The sequence below is a fragment of the Lutra lutra genome, chromosome 7, assembly GCF_902655055.1.
Source record: "Lutra lutra chromosome 7, mLutLut1.2, whole genome shotgun sequence".
NCBI classification, from domain to species: Eukaryota; Metazoa; Chordata; class Mammalia; order Carnivora; family Mustelidae; genus Lutra; species Lutra lutra.
The window spans coordinates 32225956-32249737 of NC_062284.1; the positions used below are offsets into that span (position 1 = coordinate 32225956).

Sequence of the window (23782 nt, forward strand, 5' to 3'; positions counted from 1 at the left end):
ATTTAGAAGACCTAAATGTAACCCATTTTGAGTTTCCTTTTGGATATGATGGAAGAAAGTGGCCCAGTTCCATTCTTTTGCAGGTAGATGTCCAGTTCTCTCAACTAATTTATTGAAGGAACTCTTTTCTCCATTGTATATTCTTGCCTCCTTTGTCATTGATTGGCCATATAAGCATGGGTTTATTTCTGAGCTTTCTGTTTTGTTCCATTGATCTTTTATGCCAGTACCATACTGTTTCAATTACTATAGTATTGTGTAATGTAGCCTGAAGTCTGGGAGTGTGAGCCTCCAGCTTTGTTATTCTTTCTTGAGATTGCTTTAGCTATTCATGGTCTTTTCTGATACCATATAAATTTTAGTATTATTTGTTCTTAGTTCTGTGAAAACATGTTATTGGTACTTCAGTAGGGATTGCACTGAATCTGTAGATTGCTTTGGGTAGTATGGACATTTTTTTTTTTTTTTTTTTTTTTTTTTTTTTTTTTTTTTTTTAAAGATTTTATTTATTTATTTGACAGAGAGAAATCAGAAGTAGGCAGAGAGGCAGGCAGAGAGAGAGGAGGAAGCAGGCTCCCTGCTGAGCAGAGAGCCCGATGCGGGGCTCGATCCCAGGACCCTGGGATCATGACCTGAGCCGAAGGCAGAGGCTTAAACCACTGAGCCACCCAGGCGCCCCTAGTATGGACATTTTAACGATATTAATTTTTCCAGTCCAAGAGCATGGTATATCTTTGCATTTATTTATGTTGTCTTTGATTTCTTTCATCACTGTCTTACGGTTTTCAGAGTACAGGTTCTTCACCTCCTTGGCTAAATTGATTCCTAGACATTTTATTCTTTTTAATGATTCACTTTTTTCTTTTTTAACTTTTTTTTAACATTTTTTAACATTTTATTTATTTATTGTGAGAGGGAGAGAAAGAGCACAAGCAGGGGGAGCAGCAGGCAGAGGGAGAAGTAGGCTCCCCCCTGAGCAGGAAGCCTGATGTAGGACTCAGCTCAATCCCAGGACCTGAGCCAAAGCCAGAGGCTTAACCAGCTGAGCCACCCAGGTATCCTAACATTTTATTCTTTTTTTTTTTTTTTTTAATTTTTAAATTTTTTTTTATAAACATATAATGTATTTTTATCCCCAGGTTTACACATTTCACAGCACTCACCATAGCACATAACCCTACCCAATGTCCATAACCCCACCACCTTCTCCTGGCCCCCCTCCCCCCAGCAACCCTCAGTTTGTTTTGTGAGATTAACAGTCTCTTATGGTTTGTCTCCCTCCGGATCCCGTCTTGTTTCATTTATTCTTTTGCTACCCCCCAAACCCCCCATGTTGCATCTCCACTTCCTCATATCAGGGAGATCATATGATAGTTGTCTTTCTCCGATTGACTTATTTCGCTAAGCATGATACCCTCTAGTTCCATCCACTTCGTCACAAATGGCAAGATTTCATTTCCTTTGATGGCTGCATAGTATTCCATTGTATATATATACCACATCTTCTTTATCCATTCATCTGTTGATGGACATCTAGGTTCTTTCCATGGTTTGGCTATTGTGGACATTGCTGCTATAAATATTCTGGTGCATGTACCCCTTCGGATCACTACATTTGTATCTTTAGGGTATATACCCAGTAGTGCAATTGCTGGGTCATAGGGTAGTTCTATTTTCAACATTTTGAGGAACTTCCACGTTGTTTTCCAGAGTGGTTGCACCAGCTTGCATTCCCACCAACAGTGTAGGAGGGTTCCCCTTTCTCCGCATCCTCGCCAGCATCTGTCATTTCCTCACTTGTTAATTTTAGTCATTCTGACTGGTGTGAGGTGGTATCTCATTGTGGTTTTGATTTGTATTTCCCTGATGCCAAGTGATGTGGAGCGTTTTTTCATGTGTCTGTTGGCCATCTGGATGTCTTCTTTGCAGAAATGTCTGTTCATGTCCTCTGCCCATTTCTCGATTGGATTATTTGTTCTTGGGATGTTGAGTTTGCTGAGCCCTTTATAGATTGTGGATACTAGCCCTTTGTCCGATATGTCGTTTGCAAATATTTTCTCCCATTCTGTCAGTTGTCTTTTGGTTTTGTTGACTGTTTCCTTTACTGTACAGAAACTTTTGATCTTGATGAAGTCCCAATAGTTCATTTTTGCCCTTGCTTCCCTTGCCTTTGGTGATGTTCCTAGGAAGAAGTTGCTGCGGCTGAGGTCGAAGAGGTTGCTGCATGTATTCTCCTCAAGGATTTTGATGGATTCCTTTCTCACATTGAGGTCTTTCATCCATTTTGAATCTATTTTCGTGTGTGGTGTAAGGAAATGGTCCAATTTCATTTTTCTGCATGTGGCTGTCCAATTTTCCCAACACCATTTGTTGAAGAGGCTGTCTTTTTTCCATTGGACATTCCTTCCTGCTTTGTCGAAGATGACCATAGAGTTGAGGGTCTTTTTCTGGGCTCTCTATTCTGTTCCATTGATCTATGTGTCTGTTTTTGTGCCAGTACCATACTGTCTTGATGATGACAGCTTTGTAATAGAGCTTGAAGTCTGGAATTGTGATGCCACCAACCTTGGCTTTCTTTTTCAATATTCCTTTGGCTATTCGAGGTCTTTTCTGGTTCCATCTTAATTTTAGGATCATTTGTTCCCTTTCTTTGAAAAAAATGGGTGGGATTTTGATAGGGATTGCATTAAATGTGTAGATTGCTTTAGGTAGCTTAGCCATTTTCACAATATTTGTTCTTCCAATCCAGGAGCATGGAACATTTTTCCATTTCTTTGTGTCTTCCTCAATTTCTTTCTTGAGTTCTTTATAGTTTTCTGAGTATAGGTTGTTTGCCTCTTTGGTTAGGTTTATTCCTAGGTATCTTATGGTTTTGGGTGCAATTGTAAATGGGATTGACTCCTTAATTTCTCTTTCTTCTGTTTTGTTGTTGGTGTAAAGAAATGCAACTGATTTCTGTACATTGATTTTATATCCTGACACTTTACTCAATTCCTGTACAAGTTCTAGCAGTTTTGGAGTGGAGCCTTTTGGGTTTCCACATGTAGTATCATATCATCTGTAAAGAGTGGTAGTTTGACTTCTTCTTTCCTGATTTGGATGCCTTTAATTCCTTTTTGTTGTCTGATTGCTGATGCTAAGACTTCTAGTACTATGTTGAATAGCAGTGGTGATAACGGACATCCCTGCTGTGTTCCTGACCTTAGCAGAAAAGCTTTCAGTTTTTCTCCATTGAGAATGATATTTGCAGTGGTTTTTTCATAGATGGCTTTGATAATATTGAGGTGTGTGCCCTCTATCCCTACACTTTGAAGAGTTTTAATCAGGAAGGGATGTCATAGTTTGTCTAATGCTTTTTCAGCATCTGTTGAGAGTATCATATGGTTTTTGTTCTTTTATTAATGTATTGTATCACATTGATTGATTTGCGGATGTTGAACCAACCTTGCAGACCTGGAATAAATCCCACTTGGTTGGGGCGCCTGGGTGGCTCAGTGGGTTAAAGCCTCTGCCTTCGGCTCGGGTCATGAATCTCAGGGTCCTGGGATCGAGCCCCGCATCGGGCTCTCTGCTCGGCGGGGAGCCTGCTTCCCCCTCTCTCTCTGCCTCTCTGCCTACTTGTGGCCTCTGTCTGTCAAATAAATAAATAATCTTAAAAAAAAAATCCCACTTGGTTGTGGTGACTAATCCTTTTATGCTGTTGGATCCTATTGGCTAGTATTTTGGTGAGAATTTTTGCATCTGTGTTCATCAAGGATATTGGTCTGTAATTCTCTTTTTTGATGGGATCCTTGTCTGGTTTTGGGACCAAGGTAATGCTGGCCTCATAAAATGAGTTTGGAAGTTTTCCTTCCATTTCTATTTTTGGAACAGTTTCAGGAGAATAGAATTAATTCTTCTTTAAATGTTTGGTAGAATTTCCCTGGGAAGCCATCTGGCCCTGGGCTTTTGTTTGGAGATTTTTGATGATTGTTTCAATCTCCTTACTGGTTATGGGTCTGTTCAGGTTATCTATTTCTTCCTGGTTCAATTGTGGTAGTTTATATGTCTCTAGGAATGTATCCATTTCTTCCAGGTTGTCGAATTTGTTGGCGTAGAGTTGCTCATAGTATGTTCTTATAATTGTTTGTATTTCTTTGGTGTTGGTTGTGATCTCTCCTCTTTCATTCATGATTTTATTGATTTGGGTCCTTTCTCTTTTCTTTTTGAGAAGTCTGGCCAGGGATTTATCAATCTTATTAATTCTTTCAAAGAACCAGCTCCTAGTTTCGTTGATTTGTTCTATTGTTTTTTTAGTTTCTATTTCATTGATTTCTGCTCTGATCTTTATGATTTCTCTTCTCCTGCTGGATTTAGGGTTTTTTTCTTGTTCTTTCTCCACCTCCTTTAGCTATAGGGTTAGGTTGTGTATTTGAAACCTTTTTTGTTTCTTGAGAAAGGCTTGTATTGCTATATATTTTCCTCTCAGGACTGCCTTTGCTGTGTCCCACAGATTTTGAACCATTGTGTTTTTATTATCATTTGTTTCCATGAATTTTTTCAATTCTTCTTTAATTTCATGGTTGACCCATTCATTCTTTAGAAGGTTGCTGTTTAGTCTCCATGTATTTGGGTTCTTTTCAAATTTCCTCTTGTGATTGAGTTCTAGATTCAGAGCATTGTGATCTGAAAATATGCAGGGAATGATCCCAATCTTTTGATACCAGTTGAGACCTAATTTATGACCCAGGATGTGATCTATTCTGGAGAATGTTCCGTGTGCACTAGAGAAGAATGTGTATTCTGTTGCTTTGGGATAGAATGTTCTGAATATATCTGTGATGTCCATCTGGTCCAGTGTGTCATTTAAGGCCTTGATTTCCTTGTTGATCTTTTGCTTGGATGATCTGTCCATTTCAGTGAGGGGAGTGTTAAAGTCCCCTACTATTGTATTATTGTCGAAGTGTTTCTTTGGTTTTGTTATTAATTGGTTTATATAATTGGCTGCTCCCATGTTAGGGGCATAGATCTTTAAAATTGTTAGATCTTCTTGTTGGACAGACCCTTTGACTATGATATAGTGTCCTTCCTCATCTCTTATTACAGTCTTTGTTTTAAAATCTAATTTGTCTGATATAAGGATTGCCACCCCAGCTTTCTTCTGATGTCCATTAGCATGGTAAATTGTTTTCCACCCCCTCACTTTATTTTTTTTTTTAAGATTTTATTTATTTATTTGACAGAGAGAGATCACAAGTAGGCAGAGCAGCAGGCAGAGAGAGAGGGAAGCAGGCTCCCTGCTGAGCAGAGAGCCCGATGCAGGGCTTGATCCCAGGACCCTGAGATCATGACCTGAGCCGAAGGCAGAGACTTTAACCCACTGAGCCACCCAGGCGCCCCCACCCCCTCACTTTAAATCTGGAGGTGTCTTTGGGTCTAAAATGAGTTTCTTGTAAGCAGCATATTGATGGGTTTTGTTTTTTTATCCATTCTGATACCCTGTGTCTTTTTTTTTTTTTAAGATTTTATTTATTTGACACAGATCACAAGTAGGCAGAGAGGCAGGCAGAGAGAGAGAGAGAGAGAGAGGAAAGCAGGCTCCCCGCTGAGCAGAGAGCCCGATGTGGGACTCGATCCCAGGACCCTGAGATCATGACCTGAGCCAAAGGCAGCGGCTTAACCCACTGAGCCACCCAGGTGCGCCCCCCTGTGTCTTTTGATTGGGGTATTTAGCCCATTTACATTCAGGGTAACTATTGAGAGGTATGAATTTAGTGCCATTGTATGGCCTGTAAGGTGACTGTTATTGTATATTGTCTCTGTTCCTTTCTGATCTACTACTTTTAGGGTCTCTCTGCTTAGAGGCCACCTTTCAATATTTGTAGAGCTAGTTTGGTGTTTGCAAATTCTTCCAGTTTTTGTTTGTCCTGGAAGCTTTTTATCTCTTCTTCTATTTTCAATGATAGCCTAGCTGGATATAGTATTCTTGGCTGCATGTTTTTCTCGTTTAGTGCTCTGAATATATCATGCCAGTTCTTTCTGGCCTGCCAGGTCTCTGTGGATAAGTCCATTGCCAATCTAATGTTTTTACCATTGTATGTTACAGACTTCTTTTCCTGGGCTGCTTTTAGGATTTTCTCTTTGTTCCTAAGACTTGTAAATTTTACTATTAGGTGATGGGGTGTGGACCTATTTTTATTGATTTTGAGGGGGGTTCTCTGCATCTCCTGGATTTTGATGTTTGTTCCCTTTGCCATATTAGGGAAATTCTCTACAATAATTCTGTCCAATATATCTTCTGCTCCCCTCTCTCTTTCTTCTTCTGGAATCCTAATTATTCTAATGTTGTTTTGTCTTATGGTGTCACTTATCTCTCGAATTCTCCCCTCGTGGTCCAGTGTTTGTCTCTCTTTTGTTCAGCTTCTTTATTCTCTGTCACTTGGTCTTCTATATCACTAATTCTTTCTTCTGTCTCATTTATCCTAGCAGTAAGAGCCTCCATTTTTTATTGGATCTCATTAATAGCTCTTTTTATTTCAACTTGGTTAGATTTTAGTTCTTTTATTTCTCCAGAAAGGGCTTTTATCTCTCCGGAGGGGGTTTCTCTGATATCTTCCATGCCTTTTTCGAGCCCGGCTAGAACCTTGAGAATCGTCATTCTGAACTCTAGATCTGACATATTACCAATGTCCGTATTGATTAGGTCCCTAGCCTTCAGTACTGCCTCTTTTTCTTTTTTTTATGTAGTGAGTTTTTCTGCCTTGTCATTTTGTCCAGATAAGATTATATGAAGGAACAAATAAAATACTAAAAGGGTGGCAAAGACCCCAGTAAAATGTGCTTTAACCAAATCAGTAGAGACCCCAAATCGTGGGAGGGAGAAAGGGGATAAAAAGAAGTTCAGGAAAAAAAGTTAAAAAAAGAAAACAAATACAGAAAAAATATTTAAAAAGAAAAAAATATTATTTTGGTCTAAGATATATATAGATATAGATATAGATATATATATATATATTAGACTGGTGACTAGAACAGGGTCACGCACTTAATTTTGGGAGTATTTTGGTCTCTTAGAAGAAACTACCTCCCAAAATTTTAAAGAATGGAAAACATATATAAGGGTAGACACAATGAAGGGATGGAATATGCCTATAAAGATAAGAAAAAAAAATTTTTTAATTTCTAAAAAAGGAATTGATAAAGTAAGTTGGTTGGGAGAATAAAGAAAAAGAAAGTGGAGAGAATTTGCTTGGGCTGGAGACTAGAACAAGCCTGGAGCTAGATTTAGGGTATATTTTGTTCTATTAGGAGAAGTTGTACCCCAAATTTTTTAGAAGAAAAAACTCTATGTGTATACAAAAAATATAGTTAGATTCCATGAAGCATAAAATATTACTGTAATAATGAAGGTTCAAAAAAGATTATTATTTTTTTTGAAAGGTATTGTTAAGATAAACTAGTTTAAAAAACAAAAGAGGAAGGGTAAAAGTTAAAAAATTTAGCAGAAGAAAAAAAAATTAACTGCAAGACTAAAGAATCACGGGGAGAAAGCCATGAATTCTTGCTTTCTCTTCTGGAATTCCACTGTTCTCTTTGCTAAGTGAGCTTGGTCTTGGCTGGATTTCTTGTTGATCTTCTGGGGGAGGGGCCTGTTGTAGTGATTCTCAAGAGTCTTTGCCTGAGGTGGAATTACCCCACCCTAACCTGGGGCCAGGCTGAGTAATCCGCTCTGGTTGGCTTTCGGGAGCTTTTGTTCCCTGAACGCTTTCCATAGAGTTCCAGAGGATGGGAATGAAAATGGCGGCTTCCCAATCTCGGATTGGGAGGAGCCGAGAGCTCAGGGCTCCGCTCCTCAGTGCACTCTCAGAGAAAAGCACCCAATTGCTCCCCTCTCTCTGGCCTCAGGCTGCGCTCGGAGCTCATCCAGCCTGTGACCAGTTCACGGTAACCCTGAGTTGCAAGCTTACTCCTCGGCTTTGTCTGTGTAGCCGGTTTGCCCCCTCTAATACCTGCGAGCTCTGCAACACTTAGATACCCCGGATCCTTCTGTCACTCCGCGGGACCTGGGGCCTCGCTGACCCCACGTGGGCTTCACCCCGGTTTAGCCTTTTGAGCGATGTCCCTCAGTGGAGCAGACTTTTAAAAGTCCTGATTTTATGCTCCGTTGTTCTGCCGCTTGCCGGGAACCGGCCCCTCCCCCCGCAGTCTCTCTTCCCATCGCTTTGGATTCACTTCTCCGCCAGCCCTACCTTTCAGAAAGTGGTCCATTTTCTGTTTCTAGAATTGTTGCTCTTCTTCTCTTCGATCTCCTGTTGGATTTATAGGTGTTTGCAATGGTTTGATAAGCTATCTAGCTGATCTCCTGCTACTTGATGTAGTCTCAGCCTGCTACTTCTCTGCCATCTTGACTCCTCCCCATTTTATTCTTTTTAATGCAATTGTAAATGGTATTTTTTTCTTAATTTTTTTTTCTGCTAGTTTGTTTCCATATAGAATGCAACAGATTTCTGTATATTTTGTGTACTGTGACTTTACTGAATTAGATCCCAGTTTTTTTGGTGGAGTCTTTGGTGTTTTCTAAATATAGCATTATGTCATCTGCAAATAGTGACTGTTTTAGTTCTTCCTTGACAGTCTAGATGCCTTCTATTTCATTTTCTTCTCTGATTGCTGTAGCTAGAACTTCCAGTACTGTATTGAATAAAAGTTGGGAGAGATGCATCCTTGTCTTGTTCCTGATCCTGTCTTATTCCTGATCCGTTGAGTATGATGTTAACTGTGGGTTTGTCATATATGATGGCCTTAATTATGATGAGTTGTTTCCTCTCTACCCATTTTGTTAAAAGTTTTTATATTTTGTCAAATGCTTTTTTTGCATCTGTTGATGATCATATGATTTTTAGCTTTCATTTTGTTAATGTGGTATATTACATTGAGTGGTTTGCAGAAATTAAATCATTCTTGCATTCCTGGAATAAATCCCACTTGGTTGTGGTGAAACTTTTTTTTTCCCCCTAGATTCTTGCTTTATTTTCTTGAGTCAGGATTTCTAACTATCTTGCCAGAACATGCACATTTGAACTTTCATTGTTGTTGTTTTCTTTTTTTCATTTTGTTTTATCCATCATTCTTAGTTGTTAGTTTCTTTTTAAGTTTTTATTTAAATTCCAGGTAGTTAACATATAGGGTAATACTAGTCTCCCTAGTCGAATTCTGTGAGTCACCATTTCCATACAGCACCCAGTCTCCTCACAAATGCCCTCCCAATACTTGTCATGCATTTAGCCCATCCCCCTGCCACCTTCCCCAGGCAAACCACAGTTTGACTTCTTCCTTGCCCATTTGGATGCCTTTTATTTCTTTTTGTTGTCTGATTGCTGAGGCTAGGTCTGAATGATCTTTTTAATGTACTTGAAATGCAGTTTGTTAATATTTTGTTGAGGATTTTTACATCTGTGTTCGTCAGTGATACTGGCCTGTAATTTTCTGTTTTTGTAGTGTTTTTGGTTTCCGGGTAGTGTTGGCCTAATAGAATTAATTGGACATGTTCCTTTCTCTCTTTTTAATAGTTTGAGAAAGAGGTTGTAACTATTTTTTAAATGTTTGGTAGAATTCACCTGTGATTTCATCTGATCCTGGACTTTTGTTGGTTGGAAGTTTTTTGATTACTGATTTAATTTCATTACTAATAATTGGTCTGTTCAGGCTGTTTCTTCCTGTTGCACTCTTAGAAGATGGTTTCTAGAAATTTGTCCATTTCTTCTAGTTTGTCAGCAGTCCCCTCTTTTTTTTCTTGATGACTGGCTAAAAGTTTATCACTTTTATGTTTTCAGAGAACTAACCCTTAGTTTCATTGATGTTCTCTGTTCTTTCAGTCTCTATTTCATTTATTTCTACCCTACTCTTTGGTATCATTTCCTTCCTTCTGCTTTGGGTTTTTATTGTTACCCTTTTTCTAGTTTCTTTTGGTCAAGGTTAAATTGTTTATTTGAGGGCCGAGTGGATGGCTCAGTCATTAAACATCTGCCTTCACCTCAGGTCATGATCCCAGAGTCCTGGGATCGAGCCCTGCATCAGGCTCACAGCTCACTGGGGAGTCTGTTTCTCCCTCTCCCACTCCCCCTGCTTGTGTTCCCTCTCTCTCTGTCAAATAAATAAAATCTTTAACAAAAAATTTTTTGAGTTTTTCTTATTTTTTGATGTAGGCTGTATTGCTATAAACTTCCTTCCTAGAACCGCTTTTGCTGTGCCCCAAAGATTTTAAAAATACTGTGTTTCCATTTTCATTCGTCTCAAGGTATTTTTTTAATTTCCCCTGATTTATTTGTTGACCCATTGGTTGTTTAGTAGTATGTTGTTTGGCTTCTACATAGTTTTTTCCACTTTTTTTCTTGGAATGGATTTCCAGTTACCATACCATTATAGTCTAAAAAGATGCTTGATATGATTTTGGTCTTAAATATATTGAGACTTGTTTTGTGGCCGAACATTAATTAGCCTGAAGAATGTTCCAGATGCACATGAAAAGAATGTGTATTCTGCTATATTTAGGTGGAATGTTCTATGTATATCTGTTAAGTCCACCTGGGCTAATTTGTCATTCAAACCCACTTTCCTTACTGACTTTTGGTCTAGATGGTCTATCTGTTGATGTAAATGGGGTGTTAAAATCCCCTACTGTTATTGTATTACTATCAATTTCTCCCTTTATGTCTGTTAATATTTGCTTTATATATCTACATATATAGGTTTCCTATGTTGGATGCATAGATATTTACAACTGTTACATCCTCTTGTGAGATTGGCCCCTTTATCATTATGTAATGCCCTTTGTCTTGTGATAGTCTTTGTTTAAAAATCTGTTTTGGGGGCGCCTGGGTGGCTCAGTGGGTTAAGCCGCTGCCTTCGGCTCAGGTCATGATCTCAGGGTCCTGGGATCGAGTCCCGCATTGGGTTCTCTGCTCGTCAGAGATCCTGCTTCCCTCTCTCTCTCTCTGCCTGCCTCTCCATCTACTTGTGATCTCTCTCTGTCAAATAAATAAATAAAATCTTTAAAATAAATAAATAAATAAATAAAAATCTGTTTTGTCTCATTTAGTATTGCTACTCCAGCTTTTTTGTTTCCCTTTGCATGGAAATCTTTTTTCTTCCCTTCACTTTCAGTTTGTATTTATCTTTAGGTCTGAAGTGGGTCTCTTGTAGGCAGTGTATTGATGGTTCTGGTGTTTTCATCCAGGCACCCTGTGTCTTTTGATTGGAGCATTTAGTGCATTTACATTTGAAGTAATTATTGATAGGTATGTACTTATTATCATTTTGTTCTTGTTTTCTGGTTGTTTTTGTAGTTACTCTCTGTTCTTTTGCTCTCTTCCCTTGTGACTTGATGGCTTTCTTTAGTGTTGCACTTGGATTATTTTTGTGTGTGTGTATCTCTTGTAGGTTTTTGTTTTGTGGCTACCGTGAGGTTCATATATAACATCCCATATATATAGCATTCTATTTTAAGTTGATGGTTGGACACATTTTAAAAGCACTATATTTTACTCCCCCCACATCCCATGTTTTATGTATTTGGAATCATATTTTACATTTTTTAAAAATTCTGTGTGTCTCTTAACTACTTATTATAGATTTAGTTGATTTTACTCTTTTTTTTTTTTAAGATTTTATTTATTTCTTTGACAGAGAGATCACAAGTAGGCAGAGAGGCAGGCGGGGGTGGGGTGGGGAAGCAGGCTCCCTGCTGAGCAGAGAGCCCGATGTGGAGCTCAATCCCAGGGCCCCGAGATCATTACCTGAGCTGAAGGCAGAGGCTTTAACCCACGGAGCCACCCAGGCACCCCTGATTTTACTCTTACCGTCTTTTAACTTTCACACTAACTTTATAAGTGACTACTACCTTCACTATATGTTTGCTTTTTTTTTTTACTTTTTTAAAAATATTTTTTATTAACATATAATGTATTATTTGCCCCAGGGGTACAGGTCTGTGAATCATCAGGCTTACACAATTCACAGTACTCACCATAGCACATACCCTCCCCAATGTCCATAACCCAACCACCCTCTCCCTACCCCCCCAACCCCTGAGCAACCCTTAGTTTGTTTCCTGAGATTAAGAGTCTCTTATGGTTTGTCTCCCTCCTTTACCAGTGAGATTTTTTTCCTTTCATAATTTTCTTCTAGTTTTGACCTCTTCATTTCTGCTTTAAAAAGTCAACATTTCTTAGAAGATTAGATTAGTGGTAGTGAACACCTTTTAACTTTTGTTTGTCTGGGAAATATCGCTCCTTCAATTCTGAATGACAGTTCTGCAGGGTATCCTAGTAATAGTTCTCCAGGGTACCATATCCTTAGTATCTTTGGTCATAGGTGGTTTCCTTTCAGCTCTTTGAATATGTCATAGGACTCCTTTCTGGCCTGCATAGTTTCTGCTCAAAAATCAGCCAGTAGTCTTATAGGTCTTCCTATAAGCAACCAGTTACCTTTCTCCTGTTGCTTTTAAGATTTTCTCTTTAATTTTTGACATTTTAATTATTATGTGTCTTGGAGGACTCCTTGGCTTCATCTTGCTTGGGGCTGTCTGTGCTTTCTGGACCTGGGCTGGCTGTTTCCTCCCCCGGGTTGGAAAAGAGAAGTTTTCAGCTGTTAGGTCTTCAAGTAAGTTTTCTATCCCTTGGTCTCTTCTTCTGAGACTCCTATAATGCTGATGTTATGTCCCTTGATACTGTCCCAGAGGTCCCTTAATCTGTCCTCATTTTTTTTTTCTTTCTTTTTGCTGTTCAGTTTGGGTGGTTTCTACTACCTGCCTACCAGAGCACTGATCCATTCTCTGCAGTCTCCAGTCTGCTGTTGATTTCCTCTGGTGTATTTTTCATTGCAGTTACTGCTCAGCTCTGATTAGTTCTTTTTATATTTTCTGTCTCTTTGTTGAAGTTACACTGAGTTCGTCCACTCCCAAGTTCAGTGAACGTCTCTGTAACCATTAATTACATTGAACTCTATCAGTTCGATTGCTTTTTTCTGTTTTATTTAGTTCTTTTTTCTGAGGTCTTTCTTCTGAACATATTTTTCTGTCTCATTTTGTCTGTCTCTCTCTTTGTTCCTATGTATTTTGTAGTTCATTCACATCTTCTGGTCTTGAAGGTGGTGGCCTTGTGTAGAAGGTATCCTTTGGGGCCCAGAAGTGCAGTCACCGCTAGTCCAGCAGAGTCACTCTGGAGTGTTGCCTCTTGGGCTGCACATACCATCTCTTGTGCTGGGCTGCAAGTGCTGTAGGCACGCTGGTGGTCGGGGTTTGCCTGGCTAGCTCAGAGGCTATGGCTGGTGCAGGGGCCCTGGTGGTTGGGGCTGGCCTCCCCTTCCCGGGGCAGGAGTGGCTTTGGAGAGGTGCAGATCCCAGATGAGGCTGCCCACCAGGTGTGGTGGGGCAAGAGCCACTTTGGAGGGGGTACCTGCCGGGGTGGGCAGGTCTGCAGGGGGATGGCAGGAACAGGGTGATCAGTGGTAGTGAAGTAGATAGAAAGTGCTACAACTTTTGTTCCTAGTGTCAGGCCAGCTAGGCTGAAGGAGGACAAAAAATGGTACGTGCTAATGCTTCTATTCACAGAGGAAGTTCCTCTAGATCCCTTCCCCTCCAGGACACATCCTAAAATTAGTCAGATCTCTTCCATGGCCCAGGTGCTTTTCAAACTGCTGCCCTGCCCTGGGTCTTGGCGTGAGTGAGATTCTGTGTACACCCGGTCAGTAGCAAAGTATCAGTCTACTGTAACCCTGTTGTTCTGTAGAGTTAAGCCCCCCTGATTTTCAGAGCCTGGCATTATAGAGGCTCCTCCTTCCAGTGCAGATCCTAGGGCAGGGGGTGCCCAGTGTAGGGAGTGAACCCCTCACTCCTCAGGACCTTCACACCTGTGCTCTGCCTCCCACTTATGGGTCAGGACTCCAGGGGTTTGGATCCCAGCCAAACTGTGTCTCTGTCCCTTCTGCCCTTCTCAGTATGTCTTTTTCTTTATGTCTTTAATATGGAAGAGTTGTTTTGCTAATCTTCAGTTGTTCTCAGAGAGAGTTGCTCTGTGTATTGTTGCAGGTTCATTGTGTCTGTGGGAGGAGACGAGCTCAGGATCTTTCTGCAGTTTCCCCTTGTGATCTTTTTTTTTTTTTCCTCTATCAGTTTGCTTAGAGTTTTATCAGTTTTACTGATCTTTGCAATAAATAATGAATATTAGGTTTCATTGATTTTTCTCTTGTGTTTCATTAGTCTTGTTCATGTTTAACTTGCTCTTCTTTTTCAAGTTTAAGGTAGAAGCTGAGGTCTGATTTGAGACTACTTTCTGATATAGATCTTTAGTGCTATAAATTTCCCCTTAAGTACTTCTTTAGCTGCATCCCACAGATTTTGATAATTGTAGTTTTCATTGAATTCAAAGTAGTTTCTAATAACCCTGTGATTTCTTGAACTATTTCTTGTGTGATCTCATTTCTAAAGTACTTGGGGATAGCTAAATACTTCCAGATACCTTTCTACTAATGATTTCTTTCTTTTTATTTTAAAAAAGATTTGTATTTATTTATTTGAAAGAGAGATTGAAAGAATGAGTGGGAGGAGGGGCAGAGGAAAGCAGACTGCCTGCAAGCAGAGAGCCCTATGAGGGACTCAATCCCAGAACCCCATGATCATGACCTGAGCCAAAGACAGATGCTTAATCGGCTGAGCCACCCAGGCACCCTTTGCTAATGATTTCTATTTTAATTACATTGTGGTCAGAGAATATACTTCTCTTGATCTGTTCAATTTACTGAGACTTTTTCTATGACCTAGAATGTGGTATATCTTAGTAAAGTTTTTTTTTTTTTTTTTTAGATTTTGTTTATTTGATAGCATGTGTGCCAGGGAGAATGGGGGTGGGGGGTAGAGGAAGAGGAAAAGTATATTCTGTTGTTGGATGGATAGAAATGTCAGGCCAAGTGGGTTGGTAGTATTGTTAGGTCTATATTCTTACTGATTTTGTGTCTATTGAGAAGCAAGTATTAACATTATCATCTATAGTTAACATTCTCATCTATTTCCTTTACAGTTCTATAACTTTGTGCTTCGTGTATTTTTTTTTAAAGATTTTATTTATTTATTTGACAGAGATCACAAGTAGGCAGAGAGGCAGGCAGAGAGAGAGGAGAAAGCAGGCTCCCTGCTGAGCAGAGAGCCGATGCGGGGCTCGATCCCAGGACCCTGGGATCATGACCTGAGCCGAAGGCAGAGGCTTTAACCCACTGAGCCACCCAGGCGCCCCTGCTTCGTGTATTTTTAGGCCCTGTCATTAAGTGTATATCTAACTATTTCTGATTGCTGTATCTTCTTTATGAATTGACCTCTCTGTCGTTGCCAGGGATAAGGAAAATCATTTCAAAGTATTTGCTCTGAAATCTGTTTTGATTAAAATGGCCTTTGTAGCTCACTTTTGATTAGCGTTAGTGTGACTTAACTTTTTCCATTTTTGTGTTTTAACCTATTGGTGTCTTTACATTTAAGTGTATTTCTTGGGCAGTGGGAGGATGAGCAAAATGGATGAAGGGTAGTGGGAGGTATAGGCCTCCAGTTAATGGAATGAAAAAGCTATGGAGATGAAAGGTACAGCATAGGGAATTCTAGTCAATGGTATTGTTATAGTGTTGGTATTGTTATATAACAATTGATTGGTGTTATGTAACAGTGGTATTGTTATCGTGTTGGTGACAGGTGGTAGCTACACCTGTGGTGAGCATAGCATAACGTATAGATTGGTTGCATCACTATATTATACACTTGAAACTAATGTAACATTTTGTGTCAACTATACATCAATTAAAAACAAAATGAGAAGACAGTAGTAATGTTTCCAGATAAAAACAACATACTAGTCTGTTGCAAAGTAAATAAAAAGGTGACTTAGATTTCATAATTAATAAATAAATATTTCTTGTAGGCAGCATATATTTAGGGCTTGCTTTTTAATCCACTTTGACAATCTCCTTTAATTGGACTGTTTAGGCCATTTACACTTAATGTGTTTGTTAATAAATTAGATTGGGTTTAAGTCTGACATCTTGCTCTTTGTTTTCTGTTTGTCCCACCTCTTTATCTTCCCTTTTTCTTCTTTTTTAGTGGTTGCTTTAAGATTTATAGGGTACATTTTTAGCCATCACAGTCTGTGGTCAGTGATGTCATACCTCATGTATAATCTGAGGACTTTATAATAAACAAGTGCATCCATTTCTCTTCTCTGGTCTTTATAGTGTTGTTGTCATATGGTTTACTTCTGTGTATGTTGTAAACCTCATCCTGTGTTGTTAATACTGCTCTTTGAACAGTTGATTATCTTTTAAAGAGATTTCAATAGTAAGAAAAAGATCTTAGGTACTTATCCAGAGTTACTATTTCTGGTGCTCCTCATTCCATTGTTTAGATCTTTATTTCCATCTGGTATCATTTGACTTCTGCCTGAAGGATTTCCTTTAACATTTCTTATAGTGCAAGTCCACTGATGATGAACTCTTTCAGATTTTGTCTATCTGGAAACTCCTTTAAGGTAATTTCATGTGGCATTTGTAGGTCTTACTCAGTTCATTTTTTTCCTGTTAGGAATCACTGTTCTTTGTTGTTGTATCCAAATGTTGTAAAAACCATTGTTTCTTATATTTTGTCTGTTTTTGTTGTTTTGGGGAAAGGAGGGAAAATTTGGCCTGTGTTCTCTCATCTTGAAGGCTGAAGTTCTGACCAGGAATTAGACAAAAGAAGTAAAGTGGCAGCTGTACAAGCAAGCAGTTAATTATCAAGTAAAATGCCTTTGGAAGCCTCTCTCTGGGTGGGGCACATTAAATCCGAAATCATGTTGATCATCTCTGGGAACTTTCCTTTACATCCCTGCCCAAGCCTCATTGTTTGGTGGTTATGAGCAGGTTGGCCTGGCTGTGAGTGGGGTCCAGAGCTGGTGTGGCAGGAGCAGCAGCTTGTGAGGAACATCAGTAGATGTGAAATGACTTCTAGAAGGAATAGGCAGGGAGAGGCCCAGGTTGGAGTTGAAAAGGTTTAGGAAGTTTCAGAGCACCTCCCCTCCAACTTGCTGAATTGAGGTGCTCTTTAATTCCCATCTCTGGAAGGCTATCCTGTTCACATAACAGCCAAATATAATAGGGGCCTGATCCCACAAATTAGGTCCTGTGATTGGGGGCCATATTGTGATCCCGAGGCTCTTTTCTAAACTCTGTAAGATTCAGACAGAATTGTCCTCATCAGGCAAGCTCTGAGCAATTTGCCATCTCTGTTTGCCTACATAGGATGAGTGAGTAAAGAAAAGAAAGGGGGAGTGGGGTGTGTCTTAGCCGTAATAACAAAATGCCATTGGCTGGGTGGCTTCAACAACGGAAATTTATTTTGTCACAATTCTGAGGCTGGAAAGTCCAAGATCAAGATTCCAGCAGGGTCCAGTTTCTGGTGAGGGCTTCTTTCCTGGCATGCAGCCACCTTCTGGTGTGTCCTGACATGGCCTTTCTTCAGTGGGTAAGTTGGAAAGAGAGAGATCTAGCTCTCACTTTTCCTTTTCTTATGAGGCCACCGATCTTCTTGGATTAGGACCCCACCTGTATGACCTCATTGGACCTTAGTTGCCTCCTGAAAGCCCTGTCTCCAAATACTGTCACATCAGCAGTTAGGCTTCAATATAGGACTTTGGGGAGGACAAAAATATTCAGTCCCTTGCAGAGTGTATGAGATTCCACAGCTACGGAGGTATCTAACAGGTATGACTCAGGTCTCTTGTCAGCCCCTCATTTCTGGTGGCCATTCCCTCCATAGGGATATATGTGATAGCAATAGTAATAGCCCCTCTACTACATACCTCCAAACTAAAGCATTTAAAATAAGATTTGGATTCCAGTTTTTGGTTGAAATGAATAGAAGCATCCTGAATGTACCTTTTTGGTCACGGTATAGATTCAGTGGGAACAGGGACAGGTCTCCTGATAGATTTCCTGTGTCTTGTCTCCAGGTTCTTCTTTGCGGTCCAGTTGGTCCAAAGCTGCATGAACTTCTTGATGATAATGTATTTGTTCCACCAGAGTCATTGCAGGAAGTGGATGAGTTCCACCTTATTTTAGAATATCAAGCAGGTAAGAGAAATGAGTACGTAATGGTGAGAGACTGGACAGGGAACTGTGTGTTGTCAGATTGGGGTGTGACTGTGCTAGAAATTGATCTTTGTAAGTTGACAGGACCGTTTCTTTCCTTACGAGTTCCCTGACCTCTTGGTTCTGCTGAGCTGAAACTGGCCATTGTCTCAGAATAGAGAGTAGTGTAAATTGAAGAAAATTCCCAGATCTACAGACAAAACTGATCTGAATCCAAGAGAAGTTCAGCTCTAGGAAAACTGGCATCTTGAATAAAAGTGAGAATGTGTTAAACACACATATAGGAAGTTTTTCTTTATTACTAAGGAAAGAGAAGGGCACTATGCTGGATTCTGCCCTAGGCTTTTCTGGCCAACTGTTCCAAGCCGTTTGGGATTGATTCCAGGCCTCTGGCAAATTTCCTTTGAAGGGTTTTATTTTCCCTGGGGTGTGGTAGTGAAGTGTTTGTATTTAGCAACACTTACATTATTTTCCATTATATAATGTTCCGGCACTCATGAGTCCAAATCCAGCCCACCCAGCGTCACTCCCAGTAGATTTTTTGTCACAAAGACTACAGTTCTGATTCTTAGAGAATCCTAAATACCTAAACACATTTTAACTCTTTAATTCTGTGTATTTGCTGTTGTCTCTTTCCTCTGCTTAGAACTCAGACTCTTGAATGTCTGACTCAACACATGATTAACTCAAAGACTCACACATCTAAACAGACTAATTGGTCCCTTAAAGCACTGCTTTAATAGGCTTCAGTGAGCTGCTTCCACGCTGATTAAGAGAAGCTCACCTGCTAGAGTAATTCATGTGAGACAGGAAGTAGAGTGCTCCTTGAAAATTACGTTTTCTATGTGCATAAAAAGAATTGTTTGTCTCTGGTTCTCTTCGGGGTGTTTATTGGATCAGGGAGTTGGGAAGGGCTAGGTCTGAACATTATGGACAGACCGTTGCAGTAGGCAGTTCACATTTCCTTGTGTGCAAGTTTGGAGTTTCTCGGAAACTCAGAATGATAGCTCTTACTGCTAAGACTGTGGCAAGGGTCCAGAGGTACTGTGCACTCCTTCAGTGAAAGGCATGAACCCGACTGTTGACAGGAAGGGTCTGGAAGAGCTAAAGATGTGCCTTGGAAGTGCTGCTGCTGCCAGTTCCAGATTCCTCTCCCTTGTACCCTGCTGGTGCTCCCCTCCTGACCCGGGGACCTTCCTGGTTCCTAGTTTCTGTCATCTTCCCTGGTGACTGCAGGGTGGAGAGACTGCTCTCTTCAGCCAGATTTTGCTGTTGGATTTGACAGCTGTGCCTCGTGTGGAGGTAAGCAGACAGCACAGCTAATCTTGAAAGGAGACCGTCTCCATCCTTGGATTTATAAACCCCACACTTTAGTTTTTCTTTTCTGTGCCTTATTTTGTTAGTACAAAGCAGGGCCCCCCATTAAACTTTATTTGAAATTACATTTTCACTGACCCCTGGAGGGAACCTAGTCTGGTGGCAGAAGCCCTCGGATCACTTGTCTTCACAGAAATCCATCCCCAGCTTCTGAATAAAAAGAGGATTTGTCACCAATCATTTCGTCCTTTTCCCCTACCAGACTTGCCCAGGGAAGCTTGTTTTCAGGCTTTGGGCTGGGGATCTACTGAGTCACACATAGTGGCCAAAGGGCAGGACGGTAAATTGAGAGAAGGGATCACTCAGAGAAACACATTCCGAGCTCTGCGAGAACAAGGGGGCTTTGAGGTTCCAGACTCGTCCTGTCTGCATTCTAGTCGGTTCGCCTCTCAGGCCTCTCTGTCAGTCCTGTGTCCTGTGGGAACAGTCAGGGAGCAGCTCTCCACTTCCCTTCTCTTCTTTGCCTTGCAGAGGCCTATTTATTTTGCTTCTCTCACTTTTTCCCTGAGGAAATTCATTTACTCCAAGTGCCGTGAAGCTCTCCTGGGTGAATTAGGCAGTGCTTCCCAGCAGCTCACTCCAGAGGGGACAGTCCCAGGTCCTGCCCTCGGGAGGACTCTGATGTGGCTTTCTCCCCTTGTGCAGAGTCTCATCAGTGGGGGAGATGTTGAATTTGGAGTCCTACCCATATTCTTTGTTGTCACAGGCCATCGAAGTCCTCAGTCTTTTCCTCTCGTTCGCTTGTTCCTTTGCCCATTCATTCGTTCACACGCTGCTTGCAGGGATGGTGTGAGGCAGGATGAACTGGTGACGGAAGGCGTGGGCCCGGTGCTCAGCTCACTGCGGGGCATGGGCTCTTGAGCAGAGGATGACAAAAGCATGTGCCCCGTCCTTAAGAAGTACTAGCAGTGGCCCAGGGGAGGAAGCAGCTGCATCTGGTGGGGTTGGCAGAGTTAGGAGATTTGAAATTTCTAATTTCACATTTAGGAATGTGAAATTAGGTCCTGTGACCTAATTTCACAGGGGTGAGGCCATGAAATTAGGAGAGGCTTCGCAGGGGAGGCTGCCCTTGCTTTGGGTGTTTGGAGATAAAACGGGTTCAGAGTGTTGCACTCAGCTGTGTGGACCATTATTGGATGATTGCTGTGGACAAATGATAAGGCGTGGACCAGGAATTAAAGGACTGTGGCATTTTAACCGACATAACCATTGTGTTGGGGATTGTAAGTAGGAAATGTCTTTTTCTGCTTTCAGAGATTTTTATATGAATGACCCACATATAAAATGTTTTTCAGAGGAATGGAATCAGTAAAGCTGAACTCACAGTAAAGGGAAGCTGGGCCCTGCCAGCCTTGACCCTCTTTCCAGAGTAAGCCCTGCACATGCATGCACACTCCCCTTGGAGAGGCAAGGCTTCTGCGCAGAGAGGCCCGTTGTAGGAAGGAGGAAGCGGTTTGCTGATGACAGCACATCAGCCAGCAGTGTGAGGAAACCCTCTGCTGCAGTTTGTCTGCCTTAAGAAAAAACTTTCTGAAGGAGTGTCCAGTAACTATGATAGAAACCAGTGAAAAACGAGCTTTCAGTGTATGAACTCTAATTTTGTAAATGAGATGAATTCTTTACTTGGAGGGAAAGCTCTAGAAACCCAGCTCCTAAGTCTTGCCCCTCAGTCTCTGGCAAAGCCCCCATGCTGGCTGGGGGTCAGGGTAGTCATTTGGGAATTGCCTGAAGTAGATGCAGAATCTAGGTGGCCCTTGCACTGACTGAGTTTCAAGATTTGCTTGGCAGAAGCATGAGTGGTAAGGCTTCTCCAAGTGAACCCGGGGAAGGCCTCTGTCACTTGCCCTGCTTTAAGGACACCTGCCATAGCGCACACCTCTCAAATGCTTGGCCACTGTGGGGTCTGTGGAGTAGTTCTCCACATATGTGCACATCAGGATCTCTGGAGGTGGGCCTCGCCACCTGCACATTTAAAACTCAGCTCCCCAGGAGATTCTGACTCTGATGCGGAGCCTGTGGGGAGAGCCATTCCTGTGGTGGGCACAGATCCCAAACTGCTCCCCCCACCAGAAGACCCACCCACAAGTGGCTCTAGCCTCCCTCGGCTTGGATCCATTGAGCAGATGCTGAGTGGGCCCTCTCTGCAGGGCCTGGGCCAAGTGCTTGGAGAATCCGAGACATACAGTGTTCCCTTCAAGGAGCTGGCATTCTGTGTGGGGAGATGGGGCACAGATGTGAGGGAAGTTAAGTAATGGTCTGAGTACTCATTCAGAACTGTAGAAGAGGTAGTTCAAAGCAAAATGATATTCCCCAAACCATATGAAGGGAAGCCTCTGTGGATGTTCAAAGCAGTGAAAGTGCACCTCGAGTTGGAGCAGTCAGCAGTCACTTAGGGAGGAGGTAGCACTTGAACTTGGTCTTGAGCAGGCATTATTCCAAAGCAGCAGCTCGATCAGAGGAGGCTAGAGCAGCCACACGCTACCTTCTGGATCGAGTGCCGGGAAACCATCAGTGGGCAGCGGGGAGGAGGGGCCGCTGTCAGCTTGACTTGTGGAATTCCAGGCTCCGTGGGGCCCAGCTGTGAGGTGGGAAGTGCTTCAAGAAAGGTCATGTGTCCCATGTGCACGGTGCACACTGGGTGCTGGTATCTGGAGGTTGTGCTGCCGCTCTGTAGCGGGGAAGGGACCCAGGCATCCTGTGTGAGAGCTCAGTGGGCAGTAGAACTTTTCTGGGACTAACTGGCAGCCCCCTGAAAAATGCGTAGCGCACCCACGCTGTGTTTGTTGTTTTGTTGGGTTGGGTTGGGATCCAGTCCTGTTCATTTGTTTCTTAACCGAGCACGGTCCTCTTGGCTGCAGCGCCGTGCATGGCTAGGCCATCATAGCCAGGCTTCAGTCAGCCGGAAGCCAGCCTGCCCAGGGCCGGGGCTCCAGGAAGGCCCCCTCCAGCCCCCTCAGCTAGGAGACTTAAAGCCTCTTCCTTTTCTTCCCATTGTGTTGACTGGGCTTCTCTAGGGGAGGAGTGGGGCCGGTTAAAAGCTCCCCATGCCAACCGATTCATCTTCTCCCACGACCTCTCCAACGGGGCCATGAATATGCTGGAGGTGTTTGTGTCTAGCCTGGAGGAGTTTCAGCCAGACCTGGTGGTCCTCTCTGGATTGCACATGATGGAGGGACAAAGCAAGGAGCTCCAAAGGAAGAGGCTCTTGGAGGTAATAGCACTGTCACAGAATTTCCCAGATCTCGGCTAGCGTTTTTCCTCAGGTTCCCGCTGCTCTAGGCCTCTGCAGCTCGAGCTGCCTGGGCCTCTCTCTGGCCCCCCAGGATGATTCACGGCTGCCGCCACGGGGAGGCACCTCCCAGTGCCCCTTTGGCCACGGTGGCAGCTCGAGTAGGACAGGGCAGAACCTCCTCTTGCCTGAGCCTCTGTGCCCTGCGCTACGCTGAGTGTGGCTCCAGCCATGGTGTGTGTGGTCTGTGTCTTCTGTGTCCTGTGTGTCATCTCCTCACATCAGCTGTGTTGCGGTTCCTCGGGGTAGGCCCCGGGAATAGGCTGCTCCCTTAGTACACAGGGGCGGTTCTTGGTGTCCGGAGTTTGTGACCCTGGCTCCTCCCTGTCAGCAAGAGCATCCCTCGTCCGGAGGCTGTGGTGACCCCCGGGGCTTAGGCTTTCATCATGATGCAAAAAAGGCCATGACCCTTTCTTCCCTCTTGGTGAGTTCTGCTTCTGATGGCACCACTGTGCTCTTCTCTTGGCAGGTCGTGAGCTCCATTTCTGACATCCCTGCTGGTATTCCCGTCCACCTCGAGCTGGCCAGTATGACCAACAAGGAGCTCATGAGGAGCATCGTGCATCAGGTAAGCACAGGGGCAGTGTGTGCGGCCTTCTATGGCCCTCACCCTCAAGGGGCCTCGCAGAGAAGTGCCCTTGTCCAGTGGGGCCAGCTCTTGGGGCTCAGGGGCCGGCTCCCTGAGGTAGGGATGTTCTGTCGCTCAGACCTGTTCCACAGAGATCCAGAGGAGGAGCCAGAGCCGTTGTGGACCAGGACCTCCTACTAGGTTAGAAATGTTGCAGCATCACCAGTGGATCTGTGGGTCCTGTTTCTCCTGGAATGGAGAAGTTGGAGTGAATGGTTTTTGTAGTAGAACCCAAAGGAGAAAACAGAAAGCCCAGCTCAGCTGCTTTCAGTTGAAGTTCCAGACGCTCAGAGGAGAGCAAATTCAGGGGAGCTTCACTTCCTCACCACCAGGCACTAAGGTGTTCGCCT

The 23782-nt window shown here is 42.4% G+C and overlaps 1 protein-coding gene across 4 annotated transcripts in view; it reads left to right on the forward strand.

Annotated features, from left to right (window-relative positions):
• The window catches only part of ADPGK (ADP dependent glucokinase), a 42737-nt gene that overhangs the window by 15419 nt on the left and 3536 nt on the right, over positions 1–23782 (forward strand). For 2 of the 4 annotated variants that reach the window (XM_047735624.1, XM_047735625.1), the window contains exons 4-6: positions 18000–18120; positions 22530–22726; positions 23274–23372. In XM_047735624.1, the coding sequence (XP_047591580.1) occupies positions 18000–18120; positions 22530–22726; positions 23274–23372 (417 nt within the window). The remainder of the gene's footprint in view (positions 1–17999; positions 18121–22529; positions 22727–23273; positions 23373–23782) is intronic. The other 2 variants (XM_047735626.1, XM_047735627.1) reach the window with 1 other exon arrangement.